Source organism: Nylanderia fulva, unplaced genomic scaffold, assembly GCF_048542155.1.
Source record: "Nylanderia fulva isolate GAGA-0341 unplaced genomic scaffold, ASM4854215v1 Scaffold40, whole genome shotgun sequence".
Classification (NCBI taxonomy): Eukaryota; Metazoa; Arthropoda; class Insecta; order Hymenoptera; family Formicidae; genus Nylanderia; species Nylanderia fulva.
In genome coordinates this window covers 582380-601969 of record NW_028190477.1, presented here as the reverse complement: position 1 = coordinate 601969, position 19590 = coordinate 582380, and the positions used below count along the sequence as shown (strand labels likewise).

The window sequence follows — 19590 nt, the reverse complement described above, 5'->3', positions numbered from 1 at the left end:
CGTTAACTTATCTTCAAGTGAATGGAACAGAAATAGTAATGCATAAAATTGCTTTTATAATCGAAATGTAATTTTCTCTAATTTTCACTAAAAAACTAGCATTAGTAAGATCGTCAAACAAATATATAATAATACATAAATATATATATGAATGAGTATATGTGTGTGTATAAACTTTTCTTCTATCAGGATAAGAGAATTGCAGGCAAAATAATATTTGTACAAATACTAAATTTTTTTTTAACTATTATCAGTCAGTTTTTAAATACAACTGGAGCATCGTCGAAATAACGTGGAGATAAAGAAGAAAAACTGAATGCATCATAAAACAGCAAAAAAAAACGTACCTACTTATTTCTAAGTATCACAATTATTCAAGTGTACATATAATACAGATATTTTTACATCTTGCATTAAAATTTCTGCATTTATTTCGAAATTTGTTGATCGCTCATGTTATTCATCACGCGGCTGAAATTCGCATTCTCTTCATATAACGCATATAAATTATATAATAATTACAATCTTGAATTAGAATAAGCGAAATCATTTTTATAAAATATGAGCGAAATATAGCTTGATAGTAAAAGGACCTAAGAAGAAGAAGAGAATTTTCTCTCTAATATACATACTAAAATATTAGGAAAAAAAATTTAACGATAAGTTATGTGTGTAATTATGTGTTCTCTTCTTTTTACACGTTATTATGGATGCAAAAAGTCAACACAATGCCCCTAATAATTATTTCAAAAATTAACATTTATTACAGCGCAAATCTATGAAAATACTCATATGATGCATTTATATTTTCCATAACATTTATGACACATGCTTTCAGAGCAGAAAACGCTTAATTCATTCACTTTCGTACGTTCTCTGCTAATACTGCTCTTGTCAGTGAATAAGATTATCCAGTAACTAAAATAGATCACTCGCGTCTTTGTGTGTAATCGTGAATCGCGCTTAAATAAGGATAAATCTATCCGTGAAAAAAACCTTTGATAGTTTTTGTCCCATCACGATTAGAAGAGAAATCCAGCTCGTTTCAATTGCATTTTCTTCGACCGTGATGCGAATTTCGCCGCACACCTACGCACATTAAAATATAAGAACGCTTCCTTTGAGGTAGCGTATCTCTAATACGAGATATATATCATTCATCATCTGCAATTTGATCTTTATTATACAAATATCGAATCGAGTGTCACAAATTACCGCCGTACAAAATTTAACAAATTGATATCTCCACATATGTATATATATGTATATATATATATATATATATATATATATATATATATATATATATATATATATATACTAATTGATATTTGTGTAAAACTTTATTATATATATATACAACCGCATTCCTTTTTCTCTCTCGTTGCAGCTTTTATGCATAAAAAAGATTGTAACAAGAAGGAGGTTCACAAAATTTTTTTTCAAGTATATTATCGAGTTTTTAAAAATTTTTAACTTTGTCGAAGAAAAGCGAAATTCTGTAGTCACTCTTTTCGTATATAATCTTGAGAGTAAAATAAATTCATCAAAAAAATAAATTAACAATTTAGAACACGCATTTTGCGTTACTGTATGAAATCATTTTTAACGATATAAATCTATATTGCATTATAATAAAATATTTAGACAATTATAATTCGTGATAATTCTCATATTATTTTTTTTAACATTTATATAACGATACGATTTACAAATGCAAACTAATAGATTAAAATCGAGATTGAATAAATGATTAAATATAAAAAACTGCACAATTAAAGTGTATATATACTATATATCAAGAGGTCTAATTATTAACATTCGAGAAAAGATATAGAATCTATTTATACTTAGGACACTTGTGATAAAAAAGAATACATGCTAATGTTCCATGATGTACTCTTGAACTACCTTCATATTTTTTTCATTGTCATAATTATTTAAACGAAGATTCACTCGAAATATTCTAATATTATCAAGTATGTGTGTGCTTTTATGTATGTATATACACGAATAATATTGAATTAAAATTTAAATTATAGTAAAACATGATTTAAAATATTTTCAGCCGATTAATTATTGCGTAATGTCGTTCATCTTAGATTCGCATGTTTATCGCATCTCTCTTGGCAGTATGATCCATATGATATATATGTGGTTGCAATAGTCTAAAAATAAGGAAATGACAACAAGAGCCAAGTATTTAAGCAAGCAAGACGCCAGACACCTTACTCATGATAAAATCTGTGATTCTTCCAAAAGATCGTCGGTCTCTATTAGTAATTATTATAAGTCGACTGTATCTTCGTTTAATTGTCCGTTTTACTTGTTCTAGGCATTCAATTAAATGCGTCGTGTACGGCAATTTAATTCCACGATCTAACAAATTCTAGCTAAATATAAGTAATACATACGTACGTACATATATGTATATATATATATATATATATAGAAAAGAGCAAGAATTATTTAATATATTAAATTTTTCATACAATTTACGAAATTAATTATGATGTCTTTCCCCTCTCTTCTCTCTTTCTATATATATATATATAATATAGAAAATTATTATTTACAATTTAACTTAGGTCGTAATATGCGGAACATTCGTAATTAAGAGAAGTTCCGTACAATGCACGAGTTAGAGATTTTCTCGGACATGTCAAATAAACACCAGGTACTCTCGATATCATACACGCACTGGTCAGAAATTAGGTTTTTTATATTATTGTATATATAATTAAAAATGCTCATCTATACATTTGATGGATATCTATCAACATTACTCCGAGAAATGCCCTATCGTGAAAAATTACGACAATATCATTTGGAGTCGTCGCATGCGCTTAAAATACGTAATAATGAGAGAGCAAAATAACAGTTGCAATTACATATACGCTCTAAAAAGTAGCTCTATCGGCAGCTCTAATAAGATAATTCTACAATTTCTTCTCTTTACGCAAAAGAAAAAAATATAAATACCATAAAATCATACTCGCTCTAGAGAATAAAACTAATTGAGCGCGTGAAAGCTCTTTCGAAAAGATCGGCAAAGGAACTTTCAACCTTCCTACAATATCATAAAGTTTAACGCAAAGCTGATTTAAAAAAAAGGGAATAATAATAAATAAATTGTCATACACGACGCATCGATTTTTAGCGAACAAAGCCCCGCGAATCGATCGTTAATATAACGCGGGATAAACATGCTCACTCGTTTATAAAAATATCAGCAAAAATACAACGATCTCAATAATTTATCTCATCAATAAAGTTTATCATCAATTATTCACTATGTTTTATTCTAAATTATGTCTATATATATCCATACGTTGTAAGTGTATAAATAAATAAAATAAATAATTTATTTATTTGTAAGTTAAATAAATAAATTATTTATTTATTTATATTTACAATTTCGCAATATCCTGCCTCCACGTGGCACATCTTTCTATAAACCATATACTCATTTTATGTCATTCTCGCATTTTTACTTTTTACACGCACACATTTTAATTGTTCGTACTTGCAAATCTTTGTTTTTATCGCTACTTATTTTTTTTCATCAATCGCTTCATTATAAAATCGCTTCTCGCGAGTCATTATAACACTCATAAAAACGCGTGCACTTTCTCACGTCGCGAAGAAAAGTCGCTGGATAATACATATGTATATAACATTGTGTAGAATTAATTAATTTTCATACGTACGATATTTGGATGGCACCGTAGGATTTTTTAGCTCAATGCTTTAATGGTCGTTAAAGTGTTTTGATTTCGCACTTCGTAAAGAGATTATTTTCAAGATAATCTTAAAATTAGCCCGATAAAGAGCGTATCAAAGATAAGATAAATATCGAAGCGGTTGATAGCGTATTTATAATTAAGAGTTTAATTCTTCCTTGACGCTTAAATAGATCCTGCTTGGAAGGACGCTGTATAAGATCCTGCGCATTGTACAATACCTTCTTTCGTTGAGAAGTCAATAAATAATTCCATTATTTTTTTTTCTGTCTAATATTTCGCTAAACTAAAACTAAATCCTGCTGTTGCTGGAGTCTTATGCACACATACCTTCACACATACATTTTATTTTTCTCTTTCTTTAATTTTTACACTACATATACTATACCTGCTTCTTCCTCATCTCGTTCTCTCTCTCCGAATTTTTCGGAAGTGAACATTATCAGAAGCTTCCGATTAGAACCAAGTGCAATCATCAAACTTTGGTTTTATATACGCTTTCAGGATCTTGTCATCTTGTCGTTGTTCCATTTCATAGAGTTGAAGCGATGAGTCTGCCTTCGGACACCTGGATTTCTTCATCGGTAGAGATGGATTTTCCATATCTCGAATGATACCAGTCAGTCTCGCTTTTCTCCGCAGAACTCCAGCGCGTTTAGGAACATCTGTGACTTCATCCTGGGCCTTCGTTTTCGGCACTTTTACCTTGTTTCGTTCTCTTCCTTTTTACATATTTATGCGCGTATACATTCTTTCACTAGTCATGTAACAAATCGACATTCGGTCTAGACGACGAGCGGTCATCAATCGTTGTTCATGTCCCTCAATTCGGTATACGCGATCCGTTTCCGGTACAGATTGCTACCGCTCGACAACCCCGGTCTCTTGTTCGGTATCGTCGATGGACCGGGTGCATAATACTGCCGTCTCTTGTACATGACCATCCTGCGAAAAAAGATATAAATTAAGCAACGTACTAACTTTTTAATTACAAATTTTTAATTTTTCTAAGAATCCGACGAGATTTTGATTGGCAAATTTTTAAATCTCTTCACTCGATAGACCGAAAGACTATCTAAGGAGATTTACAAGCAATTTACCAAATAATACACTTTCAAATGATAAATTATTTAAATAATAGAATCGAATTTTTTAATTAAAAGTATACCTTTAATTAATATCGTTCCATCTACTTGCGCTGTTTCGATAATTCTACAATTATTCTAGAGGTTTATAATTATCGAAAATGTCAAGATTTCTTTGTCGTAGCATTAAATTAATTAATTTGTTTCAAAAGACACAGAGTTTATTATCAGAGAGTTTATCCAAAAATTTAGATTATCAATATATGTGCATTAAGATACGGTGCAAGTGACATGTCATCACGTTATCTTGCATTCACGTCATAGATATCGCACTGAGTATGTATTTGATCTTCTTAACATAAGTTTCTTTCTCAATAAAAATTTGCACACACATAAAAAAAAAGAATTCGTTTGATATACCAAACTTTGCATTTCAAAAGACCAACACTTTTATTCGTATTTCGAATGACTATAACTGAGTCATTAAATTTATCTAACATCTCAGTGTTCACACATTTTTTGTCTGTATTTTATATAGATATTCAAGAAATTTATTGCAATCGAAAAAATTTATAATTTTCTCTCTCTTCTCTCTTTCTTATTTGTTGTGAATCAAGTGTATTTTTCCGCTCAAAAAATGCATCTTTTCACCAATACATTTTTACAATTTTAATTTCTTTTATCAATAATTAATTGTATATTATTTTTATCAATTACATATATAAGTATCTCTCGTACCAAATTATACCGCGTTATATATGAATGCGATCACAGACCGGTCCTTGAGCGCGATCTAATGTCGGCAGGAATTTGCGCAAAAAGCTTGAATGGCAAATGCAGTCACGCCTACATCACGTGTATATTCATTGGCGGCCATTCGTTTCCTCCTCTTTCTCTCAGTACCACCATGTGTGCTGGTAATTGTATCGGTACCTTCACACGAGAGTACTGATGGATGCAAGAGCTAGTAGCTTCATCACACTTATCGCGATAACATCGTAATAAAGTGCGAGACACTGCATCGTGTCTAACAGTGATACCCAAAACATGCTTCACTACAGGCAAAAGTGCATTCAAAATTGTATAAAAAAAATTAATCCGAGAAATACATTTAATTTTAAAATCTTATTCCATCAAAGATCTAAATACTTGCGTTAAATTGTTCAAACATTTTTCTCTCATCTGCAAATATTATATACATTTAAGTAAGTAATAAAAAAACCGATTTAACATTAAAAAATTCCTGGTTTATTGCATTATGAGATATTTATACCTCAAAATTTCTTGATAAAATTTTTGTTTAATTTGACGCACAAACAAAAATCTTTATCTAAACTTTCATACATTTGAAGAAGCTCCTTTTCTCGGGTTAAACTTTCGCTTTTAAAGGAAAAGGCTTCAGCTACAAAGGAAAATGCTGCAGTTATCCTTTTTTCAATCACTGGTACGCATCTTTTGGGTCACCCTGTATAATCTCATCACGGACTTGACTACTATCTGCGTAATTACTATTGACGGTAGACTAGGCACCCATCGAAGGCAGCTCGTTGTGCGCGAAAAGTTCCACTTGCGTAGCGCAATGGAATGATAATTATCGCAGTCACAAAGACTTAAAATGCCACCCATTGAGAGACATATCCTTGCAAAAATTAACAATACGTTCTTATATGCAAATGTTTCAAAATGTTAACACAAATGTCTTTTTAATTGTTCATTGTCACGCCTCATCCTTGGAAAAGTATTTTACCGCAAGCCTCGCCTTATTTACATTGTCTGAATTAATTATATGATACATCGAAATAAACAATATTATATGCGCGTTTCAAGGATTTATAAATTGTACTTAATTTCTAATCAATTAATATATCGCGTATCGAGTAGAGAGAATATCGATTTAAGAAATTTATCTGACAAGTATTTTAACGAGCATCATTTATCTTATTTACATCGTCGGAATTAAATATATACGATACATCGGAATAAACAAAATCATGTTTCAAGGATTTATAAATTATATTTAATTTCTAATCACACTTAATATCACGTATTGATTAGAGAGAACATCGACGTAAGAAATTTATCTGATAAAGGTAATTATTTTTCAAATTGATCTTTGGCAGATTCAATTACATTATAGATTAGCCACGGACTTACCAAACTTAAAGAATAGAATGAAGGAATGTGTTTTTTTTTTATCCGATTTAGTTCCGCGATAAACTATCTCTAAAATATCTTTTTTAAATATTAAAAGTATTATGTGACTACGCGTACAAATGGCTACATGCAATGTTGATGTATCACAGGATGGTTTACGTGGAGGTACACACACACATTCAATTTATTTATTTTATTAAATTACGTACAAGGTGTGTGGACTTGTGGATGCAAGGAACATGCGTGTGACACACTCACATTCGTATAAATAGATTACGAAAAGAAAATATGTAGCAAATCCGTTTTTAATAAGAATAATTCTTTTTGAGTTATATCAAATAACCAAATGGCTAAAAGTCATGCAATATCTTACATGGCAAGAGACAGACGCGATATTTTTATATACCTACGCATGCATTATTAAATGTCATCTTGGCTGACATAGAACTAAAAAAAGAGTGCGCGATATACGTGTCCTCTGAGATAAAAATATAAAGTAGTTGGCGAATTTATTATTAATGTTAACTTTACAAATAAGTAAATTGTAAAATTGTACCGATATTTTAAACGCATATTGGTATATTACGTCATGTATATATTCACCGAATAAAAATTGTGTTTTCTAATAATATATATCATATAATAATAAATCCTTCTTTCGTCAAAAATACATCTTTCTGTAACTTTTTATATACGCTTTATTTTTTCATTAGAATCTATTCAATAGATTCGAAGAGTGTGGACATAGTAATTCGCGAGATCGTAGCTTTAATATACCGTGCTAATTTTTCCTACAAAGGGAATGATCGCGAATGGAGACACAAGAGAGGATTTATATATAAAATATAGAGGAACAACAATTCGCGAATTGAAAGTAAACTAGCTGTCATCGTTACGAACTGTCAACAGTTGACTGTTGCGTTCGTTTATTATTCATTGCTACCTCATGTTTTCCTCAATTTAACGCTCCGTTTTATCCGTCTATTCAAGTTATATTTAAGGCACCCTTTGTGAGAGCGATGACGAAGATTAGAGAAGTAATTTTGGTGACGCTCGACCTCTTCACAATATCTCGCCAATGCGAATTCATAAGAATAAGATAACTATAAGCGCCGATACGCAAACTGACTAGATAAGTCCACTCTTCTTTCGAGAAGAGAAAAGAGAGAGAAAGAGAGAGAGAGAGCGGAATCTTTCTTTGTTATTCCGTTTATTTGTAAACTCCTAGTCCTGCCGAAAAACTCGTGTTCTTAGTCTTACCTTAACACTTTCTCATTGCGTCTTTTTCTTCTTCCCTTTCGAGGAACCTTTCTCCGACTCTCTCCGAAATATTTCGGAGATGTCGATATTTGCTTATTACATACATATATTATATGTGCGACATAATAATTTATCTATAATTTATCTAATAATACTAATATAGTAGTTAATGGCTAATCTGAGAATAAAATAATACACGTTGATTAGACTCTCTTAACTTCAAGAAATCGCCTGCGGTATTTTCAAAGTTTTAGACACAAAAACAAAGGATAAACTCCTGCCGTAGAAGGATACTAGAACGTAGTTCGACCAGCGAAGTAGTTCGTTAAATAATCACAGAATATCCCTCGTAACAACGCCTGTCTGATGGAACGATTAAGTAATGCGACGATTATCTAGCGATAATAAATCTTGTCTACGTTATCCGTCAGCGAGAAAGAGAAGGGCCACGATATTCCTATAAATAATATAACGACGTAATTCCATAGCTAAGAAGGCACATGTTTGCAAATGTGTTTAGGCATACTAGCGATATAATCTTTGAGATGATAATCTCGGAAAAAATCGATATCACATATTCTGAATATTTTTTTAACTAAAAATTATTTTAATAAAGATGTGTAAAAGTAGAATAATAAATTTTGTGTATATGTATATCTCATATAAAATTTAAACAATTGGTAAGTACGATATCGATAGTATATCGCGAGTAAGCAAGATTCGTGTCCCTTCTGAAGTAATACTTAAATGCGGCTATCGTTAAAAAAATATATATATAATATATATTCTGTAGTTTATAAAGTAATCTTTGGAAGCACGTGTGTGGCAAGAGAATAAATATAACGCGAGACCCCGCGTCAAAATGTCTCACAATAATATTCATAAGAAGGACAGTGCCTGCACTTGCTTCTATTTGGTCCCTTTCTACCCGTCTACGCGATTTTTCCTCACCGGTTATCGAGTCTTATATAAACCGAATGAAAATCGAGAAAGAGGGGTGAAAATATTATTTAGATTAACTTTTTGTTTTTTTTTCTCTACTGCAAGTATCTCTACTACCACCTCTGTATCGATCTCTCTATTTTTTTTAATTTTATCCTAATCGATTTAGATCACGTGCATATCTGAAACAGAAAGCAAAGAAGACATTCTTTTAATATATGCTATCACACATGCACTATTAATTAATTCATTGATAAAAAAAATTGACTTTATAATTTTATAAAGAAAAGAAGCTATCAAAACTTTTTCACTCATTTGCAACGTGAAGTAAATACTTTTCCCCTATCGGCTTGACACACTCACCTCACCCTATAAATCCTGCTGCTAACGATATGATGAGAGCTAGAAGCCCGGTTAACATTTGACCAGCCGTTGAAATAACTTGCGGTGGTGCCGCGTTTTCGACTACCTCACCGGCTAGGAAAAAATCCTCCGCGGTCAACCTGTCACCATACTTATCCAGCAAATCCATAACGAGCCCGTTCGACCAGCCGAAACCAAGCTGCACTTCGTACTCACCTCCACTACCGTGTCCACCCGAGACGGTCGCGTCGTACTATGAACAGAATTCAAATTTTCCCTCTTTAGAAATTCCCCCCCAGAAGGAAATTTATTTTTTTACAAATTCATCATAAAATAAATTGTGCGAGATATTATATTCTTCATTTTCTTTTCACCCAGGAAAATTACCTTTTCATACATGCTGTGGGTCTCGTTGAAAGCCTTATAGTTACTACGGACCCATCTCTGGCTGATTTCGTAGGCCAGCCTCTGCGCCCATGGGTCGCCCGTGTTGTTCAACGACATGATAAAGAAATATTGAAGAGGCGGCCAGGCATTGGGATAATCCCATTGTTCACCGGAGTGTTCCAGCGTGGTCGGGATACCGCCCTGATTCAACATGATCTGATTCTTCTCGAGATACTTGAGCACCTTCGACACGTACTCCGACTTCTTCGAGGGGTTGTAGCAATACGTCCAGAGCGGCAGGATGTTGGTCGGGTAGAAGTAATCCCGCTTGATGTCGTTGAGGATGTCGTAGTCTAACCAGGCACCTACCTCCTCGTGCCACAACACCTTTTCCACTGCCGTCTTCCACTTCTCCGCTATGTTGTCGTAATACGCGGCCTTTGTCTCGTTGCCCATCTGACGATTGTATTGAGCCAGCAGCACCGCGTTCCGATATATTATGGCGTTTAAATCGACCGGAATTATCGATCTGGTTTTGAGATTCGTCAAATTGCCTGAAATTCGCGTCTTGCCGTCAGCTGAGTTGTTTTTTTAATGAACTTTCGTTATGTAGACATTGTTGGAAAGTAGTAAGAGATTCATAAATAAAAGATTATTTTGCCAAATTGCATTTTTAATTGTCATGGGATTGAGCAAGGCAGGACAATCTGAATATTACAAAATCGGTACGATCTACCGATTCTGAATTGCAACACTTGGTTTTGCAAAAATGGACTTTAGAGTACCGATGCCTCGAGCAAGGCTTTCACTTAGGAAACGAGACGGAGGGCCTTGACGGCGCGCGCAGATCTCATTGAAGATACGCTGTTTAACGTGGAATAATTGTGGAATACGTAGCACAATAATAGCTATGCCGCGCGTATAATAGGTATATACGTGCGTATATCTGTGTAATATATCATTATAGCTCTTCAAGATATAAAAAGAAATTAATTATCAATATTAACAAACAACGCAGCGGCTTAGCGTTTGTTCGATATCATTTTGAAGAGAGAAGCTACATGTAAAAAATTGAGTTCAGTTAATGTAAGACAATTGAAACACAGTTTTCTCTATTCTTTTTCTTTTTCCTTAATCTTTTGAATCGAAGATGGTTTTTGCAATTAGCGCAGTACGTCATCTTCGCCGACACTTGTGCGACAATTAATACGCTTTATCCATCCATCAAAGTTATTTTAACTACTTCTCTCGTGTAAACAAGTATGTAATATTGTGCCCAACGTCGCTCACCCAGAAAGACTTCTATTTACATCGCGCGGAAAGCAATTAAGGAATGATAATTACCCTTGTTGGTACCCTCGTGTACGAACCATCGACTGGAAAAATCCCATCCGGACTCGGCCGCAGTTTTCAATTCCGAATAATAATTATCCTTCTCTTCGGCGGTTCGAAAACTTTGACTCGTCAGATAGTCCTCCCTGACCATCAAATCGCGAGATTAAAAAGATCGAAAAATCAAAACTCAGAGTCGAAGTTAATTGAGAATATTTCATTTTCATTTACAGAATTTTTCTCCAATATTTATAATTAAATCAGAAATTGCTCAAGGTGTAATTTATTTTATACAACATATAAAAATTAATATATTTGTAAGAATTCGATATAAATGAAGGGAGAGTTTACGTCCGAATTTTTCAAATATTCCCAGTTTCGCTTTGACGAGTTTCAGGTTATCAGCTTCTCGCATTTTCATTATCATCGAATGTACAAGTCGCGATACTTACTTATAGGATTCCGGTCGAGGACCGGACGATTCCTCGTAATATCTAGCGAGAGTGTAATTAATTCCGTCCACTTCGACATCCACGGTTCTGTTGGTCATCCAGAAATCGAATTCCTTCTCCAGCAGCCAGAGATGCTCCTTCAACCAGGCGTCGTCGTGGGTAACCCTTAGATATTCGTGTACCATGGGTATCAAAAGCGGCGGATGCGTTCGCATCTTATAGTAGACTCTACCGCCGTTCGGTATAAAACCTATCTTGTCCACGATCGACACGAAATTGTTCAGCATGCCCTTGACGGTGTTGTGCATCTCTGACAGCAGCAGGCCCTTGATGATCCAGTAGGAGTCCCAGTAGTAGAACTCGCGGAATCGACCGCCGGGCACGATTACGGGATTCGGCACGTAGATGATCGAATAAAGATCCTCGTTGATCCTCACATCGTCCCGCATCTTCCTGCCCAGCAGCTTCCAGATTTGATTGAGATCGGAGCCGAATTTTCGCAGCTCGTCGTCCTCGATGTTCTGCAGGAACTTGGGACTCGCCGTCCAATCGGATGGATCCCAGTCCTCGAATTCGAAACCGGGCGGCTCGAACGTGTCGTTGATGAACTTCTCCACCTGGTGCTTGGACGGCTTGTTGTTCACGCTCCTCATGAAGGCCCGGAACGACGCCAGCGTCTCGTTCGCCGGTCGTTTCATTTTCATGTCGACGAAGTGCTTGGAATCCTTGTACACCCCGTTCATCTGTATCGTGTGCAGCAGATCGCCGTGGCAGTATATCTCGCTGGAAAGGCATGGTATATGGGCTACTTGACTCGACGAGATCGCAGGAGTTGATCAAATTGCTCGCGGATCGGGTGGTCTTAACGTGGACAGAATCGGTCCGAGGATGAACTTTGCACCGATTTGATTTGATAAAACAAATATATGTTACGTGAAAAAGGGAGGAATTTAATACAGTCACAAACGTCGTCGCTAATTATGCAAGTTTATGATAATTTATAATAATTTATGATAATGATAAGAGTAGACGATTGAAAAAAAATCGCGTTATTTATTATTTAATTAAATTAAATTAAAAAGTTCTTTTATTACTGATGCAGTGCAAAGTCACTCCTATTGAGGAAGCTTATATTAGATTAATGTCACGAAATCGCGGCATGATCTTGAAGAAGCAAAACGCTTTTTCAACTATGCGCAGTTTTCGCGATTAATACATAGACGTGTAAATCAATGTCTTGACTTCCCTAATTAAGTCAGACATATTTAGATCTTTAATTATACGCCATCTTCATGAATGCATAATTTTTGTCAGAATAAAGCAGCTACTAATCTCTAATTGCAGTTAGAAAAGAAGCTTTAGTCTTTAATTGTGAAATATAATTATTTCACAAACAATGATATTTAAAAAAACCGGGAAACATATGTAAAGAATTACACGCTTGTGCTTAATAGTAGGAAAATTCCAATCCCGCAATTAACATCGGTTTATTTTTTCCTGTGAATTGTAAGGCGCTGCAGAGCGTTCTGATTTACTTCCGGATACATCTCGTGTCAGAGCCGAAGAAGAAGCATTAGATCAGAGCTCATAAAAAAATGGTATTCAAACGACGGATCGTTCAACAAACAAGCGTGCATAATCATGTAATGCGAGATGTGTATATAATTAAGTCTCGTAAGAATGAATATTCCTCTTCTGTATCGCAATAATTGAAATCGTAAAAGCGTGTAGAACGAGCGAGTGAATTTCAAGCATTTCGACATTTGGAAATTTCCTTTTTCGTATTCCAGAGAGATAAACTTTCGTGCACAGATGCTCCTCCGTCAATCTCTCGCGCGCATGTAAGAACAAAACGTGACATCGCGAATTTGTAATATGTAAATCATAAATTGGTCGCGCACGACTGGTTTCTGTACGTGAGACTTTTGAGTTTCCTCTAGCAGACCTTGATTACGTGTTACATTTTGACGCACGCGATGCGATCCAGTGTGACTCGGTGTATATTTCGAGCAAAATTGTTTCTCTCGCAAATTATAGATTCACACAATGTTCTATCGATACAAAAAAAAAAGAAAAAAATTCCGCGCTCGCGTGACGGAATGCGCGAGATAACCGCGATTAGCCTCGCGAAATCTGCCTCAATATTGTCATTAATACGCGTCTCCCTCGTTCAAGTTGCGAACGAAGAATTTGATAATGATTTTTATTTTTCATTCACTGTGAAAATCGAACGCGGCTCCTTGCGAACGAGATTGCACGAAATTTTCCCCTCGGTAAAAATATGCAAATCAAACTTCTGCTAAAGCTCCTCTTTCGAATTTCTGTTTACATTAGTCTGTAATTACGTGCTGATACGATCGTTTGATGTAAATATATCCGTGAATAATTATCCGTGTGGACTAACTGCACGTTCGAAATTGTTCTCTAATTAAAAACGTATCATAATCAAGCGTACGTTAAAAGAAAAAAAATATCTGCATAAGAAAAATTGTTAGTGTTTAAGAAGTATATATATATATATATATATATATATGTGAGTGTCAATTATTACTTAAACAAATATCTTTTAATATTCGTAATTATTTTTTCTTCCTGTGTCAGATCTAATTTGTTATTGCAAATTATTTGATTTATTATCTATTCGCTATTCACATCTATTTTCATTTGATCGAGCTCGTTGTAAACAAATGATTTTATATTAAAAATGCGATATATGAAAATTTATTATACTAATATAATTATCAAGATTTGAAAAGTCCACGTATATAATATCCATATAATATAAAACTTGAATATACTTGTAATTTATAATTTTTTTCAAAAAATGTTGATCTTGATATGTAGATCAGTATATTTTTTTTTTAGTGTCAAATATGTGTACAGAAAATTATCGTGGCAAATAACAGTATCTACGATAAAAAAATAAAATTATCAGAAACAGGTTCGAAAAGCTGTGTTAAGCAGACTACGCAATACTGGAGATAGAGAATGCTTTAATTAATTGTTGACTTAATTAATCAGCTAAATGCCATTCTAGATATTGCAAGAGACTAGCACCTCTATTTGCCCGTATTTTTCGCGATAAGATTCGTATTTAATACTGTGTACTATACATAGTATCGCATATATATGCATAATCAGCGAATTAAATATATAAATTTCTATTTATATATATTGCAAGTGAAAAAACATAATTTATGAAAAATTAAAAAAATTTTATGAAACTTAATATGCGTATTTTAGAAGTAAGTGTCATTGCAACCTTATCCAAGGAACCTGATCGCGCTACTTTAGTAAGACGTCATTTAGAAAATGCCCGGAAAACTCAATTTACTCCACTCGTTCGCTACGCCTTACACAACATTCACTTCGCTTTTTGTTGCTAAATATATCAATGGTCAAGTAATTTGACATGGTCGAGGAAATTTGAGCAGAATATGTCGCCTTAAAAAACAACGACAGAAGACTTCAGCAATTAATTCGTCGAGCTCTCATCAAGTGTGTATATACATATACCTATTACCGGATATACCCGGTATACGTGTTATCTCGCAGACGTGATTCGGATTCGCAGATTTGCCTATGTCACGACACGGATATACTTGACAAACATGTTTGCATCATGTGATGGTGTAAGATGAAAGATCTTGCTTTCTTAGAAGACATTACCGAATTTTTTTATCCGCGCTTTTGCAGATAAATCTTTGCGGAACCTGTCATTATCCAAAAAATTGCGAAACCGCATTTCAGGAAGAGTTACTTACTTTTTTAAAACAAAATATGAATTAACACGAAATAAATACCGTATGTTTATTTTTTTCATTAAATAGTTGTTTTCATTGCGGAAAACATTGCATAGATTTTGTCAGAATCGAGTGGCATAATGCCAAGATTAGCGCGATGAGATATATTAATATATATGTGAGAAAACATTCCATCTCTTTAGAAATGCGAGATGCTATATCTTGTCTTGATTAATATTTAATCAAAAAATTGTTTCTTTCTGAAATATAAATCAGATATTTTGCAATAAAAAATTTGACTTGATGCAGTTGATGCAATATTGATGCTTTTGCTATACGTCGAACATAAAAAAATCATAATAAATTTTCTTTGATGGATTTTTGAAAGAATACGCGGTGCATTATACAATACGATATCATTTATCGCACTTTTTTGCCAAAATTACGATGTAAAAAGAAATTTCGTTATTCTGGGCTATAATAAAATTCTGTCATGATATCTTCAATAATGATTGTCTAATAAATAGTTCAAATAAAAAACGTTTTTTTAGAAATAAAAAACCGTTGATAATTGTATACTCTTGAAACACAAGATACGCTTGTTGCAGAAATTTGTCTGTCACAAAAAAATCCAAGCCTTAAATAGAGATGCTGAAGCGCGTCATCGATCGCGCGAGTGAAAAGTTTCCGCCGCAAGTCGACGCACACGAAAGAGCCACCATTAGCATGTGCACACATGCATGTGTAGACGTGTAAAGGTCACGTTCATTGTACTTGCGGAACACGTTAATTTAGAGCCCAACCTGCCACGCGCCTGATCTCAGGACAAAGTTCATTGCTAAGGTCATTTCCCTAAATGCTTGCGTCACGCGTATTCGCATAAAAATATAATATTGCGTGTATATATAATCTAGTCCACTTAAAGTGCGATCTTGATTTTTTGCAATTGCGTCAGAGAGACATAATTATGCTACATAATTATAGCTGTACTTTAAAACAAAGAAACATGATATTTAAATATTTAAATGTGTGATATTGTAGAAAAGATATCTCCTATCTGTATTTTACAGTAATTTTTCAGATATCCCAGACAGCACATAATATGGACACTCGAAAATTCTGCACTTATACTGAATACTATGGATGTATATAATATATCGAAAATATCTCCTATAGTATATTATTTTTTAAATATTCTCAGGATATATTTTTGAATACATTACATATTTTCTTCTGCTTATCATTACATGGCAAAACTATTATCAAGTTTCTGTCATAAAAGCCTAACGAGTAACTATTAACATAAGATTCAAAGTATAATTTTTTCAGTTTAATTTCTGATAATAAAAATCCTAACAAAAAATTCAGAACATTAAACAGATTATGTTTGAAATTGGACGAATAAATAAGAAATTTATTTTTATTTAAGGCAAATTGAAATTAATTTATTATATAAAATATAATTCATCTTGTTATTTATTTATCTTAAATCAATCGTAATGCTCTATATGAGATATAACAACTGTAACATGTGTATACTTAATAAATTGGATCAATGAACGTGTAATTAATTAATAATTAATATATCGTATACGAATATTCAGAGAATATATTTAATATTTTTTTTATAATATTCTCTCTTGGAATATTCTCAGAATTTGTGCTGTGTGGGATACATATATATTTAATCTTTAGTAACATATTTATGAAAGTAAACAAATTATTTTATAAAATCTTTGTTTGCTGTTTTCAAGATAATATAATGGCAAGTATATGCACGAAAAAATGGTACATTGATTAAAGATTTATTTTCGACGGAAATAGAATATTTTTCACGTATGTTTTAACGACACGTGGTTTACATTTATGTCAAACCAAAATAAGAGTCGCTTGTTTGTAATTTGGGTCAAGTCCCAAATAGCATAACGTTAGCTCTAAAACATTTTAACTTTCAAATTGTACAACGTTATATTTATAAAAAAAAACAATATCATTTTGCTAAATTTGTATTATTATGTGCTAAACTTTATTTTAAGTAAAAGAATATAATTAAATAAATATGATGTGTGAAAGTTTCGTAAAATTTTAATATAAATTCGATATAAAGTTTCTAAGACACACATGGCACATGGCAAAAATGGAGACAGCGATTTTATTATATACAAATTATTCACCAATCCTTCAAAGAAATATACGAAAATGACTGCTATGTATATGTGAGACGACTATTTTTGTTATCGTACAGTGAATGACGTGACTCGTCGTCAACGAATCACTTGAAGTCTCGTGACATTTCCTCTCGACGTGTCTGCGATACCTAAGATATCCCGGTTGACTGTCGGAGTTTATATTTGTCACATCATGGACACGCGATTTTATGACGAATGACCGGTCGTCGCATTTTTAAAATATATTTTAAATATCGAATTTTAGGCTTCTCCATGCTTATACAACAAAGATCTATTAACTAAAAAAGTTCTATTTTATTTTATTTCGTAGATAATATTTTTTTAATTTAGTTTCAAAAGTTTTTTAAATAATAAAAAGTTACGATACTGCTGCTCTGTTGGCAATCATGCTTGTCATATGTTATATTTTTTTCCTTTCTATGCATTAATTTCTGACAGCTATAGCATTTTCGTTCGTAAATTTTTTTAATCTATTTTTATCAATAATCAACATAATTTTGTATCAAATACGGCAAATCAAAAAATAAAAATTACAGAAATAAGTATCAAATAGATAAAATATTTTCATATGTAGTCAATAAATTTTAATGTTTTATGCTTTAATGAAAAAAAATATATCCATTTAAGCATAAAAATATTGTTAATAAGTAAATGCCTGAAAATTCACGCGAAATGTCCATTATTTATAAATAGTATATTATATAATGACTTGTGATTGTGTATTATATGGGATGCGCGCGCGCAATAATGTAATTTCTAGTCCTAAGTAATTAACCCTATATCATTTTGTAATTTACTTCCGTAAACAATAGTTGGCGAGATACGATAACTGAAATGTGAAATTTTATGCAATTACATGCGTTTAACGTATAATTGCTTATATATACACATCAGTTACGTAAGATTCGATCTCGGGTGGAGTAACTTACAATTAAATAAAATTTGTACAAAACACGATAAATGACAAATTCGTTTCTAATCACTTTCAAACGCTTCGTTTCAACTCTCGCGTATCATATTTTATCCGATTCAAGTTAACCGGAAGAGTTAACAGACTCTTGTCTGTATGATTGAATACAAATCGAGATACATATTTATTGCAGACAGACAATAAAAGATAAATCGTTAAAAAAAATATTTCGAATCGTCGGTCGACTTTATTTTCCAAAGGCTCGATGTTGAAAATTTTCAACATTGACATAACGCGCAAGAAAAAATTGCCTTAATCGTAGTTTATCGCCCACGTTTTAAAGGCGGAAATATCGACGTCAGTTGTCCATTAAAAATAAGCGTGACCTTGTCACTTATCGCGAACGACGAGGCTATATAAAAAAAAAAGAAAAAAAGAAGAGAGTAACACGATTTTCTAAGTCGCGAGGTTTTGGCAGGGGTTTGGCAGAGTAGCGAATTGAGGCTGAGATTTGGTTTCGCTGTGAGAGACACTTACCTTGAACACGGGGGCGGTTTCGTCGTGCCCGTGTTATCCGCGATAGCAGAGCTTTGGAGAACGACGAGGCACGTGAAGAGCGCAGCGTTCAGCAGAAGACGATACCTCAAGACAGAGCATGTCGAGACCATGGCCATTTTTTCGCTCTCGGTTTCTCGGTACCTCTCTCTCCCTCTCTCTCTTTTTTACTGTCGATTGGATATCGCGAACCCCTGGATTTACGTTACACAAGCACGAGCGGGAAAAGCACGCGCGCGCATATCACTTTATCCCTTGAGGGTCTTTTAAAAATCTACGCGAAAGTGAACAGAGAAAAGCGAGCGATAATAAACGCGCGTAATAAGGCCAGATTTTTTTCTTTTCTTCCCTCTATCAAATCAAAAAGCCGGCTTTTATTTTATGAATTAATGTTCCTTTTTTTTCCTTCTCTCCTCCTCTTTCACTCTTGATCTAGCGATTCTGTTCTTCTTCGCTTCACGGTTCTGTGCTTCTC

At 33.4% G+C, this 19590-nt stretch overlaps 1 protein-coding gene across 3 annotated transcripts; it reads right to left on the bottom strand.

Annotated features, from left to right (window-relative positions):
• Positions 1–229: 229 nt before the first annotated feature.
• Positions 230–19239, bottom strand: LOC114936505 (trehalase). Of its 3 annotated transcripts, none has more exons than XM_029309747.2 (6): positions 19098–19239; positions 11719–12501; positions 11279–11412; positions 9935–10488; positions 9553–9800; positions 230–4688 (listed from the first exon to the last, which is right to left on the bottom strand). In XM_029309747.2, the coding sequence occupies exons 1-6, from the start codon at positions 19232–19234 to the stop codon at positions 4547–4549; spliced, it is 1998 nt and encodes a 665-aa protein (XP_029165580.1). In that variant the 5' UTR covers positions 19235–19239; the 3' UTR covers positions 230–4546. The 3 variants fall into 3 exon arrangements, with proteins under 3 accessions (XP_029165580.1, XP_029165582.1, XP_085342290.1); XM_029309749.2 differs by having other exon boundaries at positions 11719–12461; positions 19098–19163; XM_085486164.1 differs by lacking the exon at positions 230–4688 and adding an exon at positions 6274–9366 and having other exon boundaries at positions 9548–9800.
• Positions 19240–19590: the final 351 nt, after the last annotated feature.

Bases quoted from the DNA above. Each gene is read 5' to 3' on its own strand.
- LOC114936505 (XM_029309747.2), bottom strand. From the start codon at position 19,234: ATGGCCATGGTCTCGACATGCTCTGTCTTGAGGTATCGTCTTCTGCTG. The intron at 12,502-19,097 runs GTAAGTGTCTCT...ATGCCTTTCCAG, and splicing joins AAACCGCCCCCGTGTTCAAG to CGAGATATACTGCCACGGCG. The intron at 10,489-11,278 runs GTAATTATCATT...CGCGAATTTCAG, and splicing joins ACACGAGGGTACCAACAAGG to GCAATTTGACGAATCTCAAA.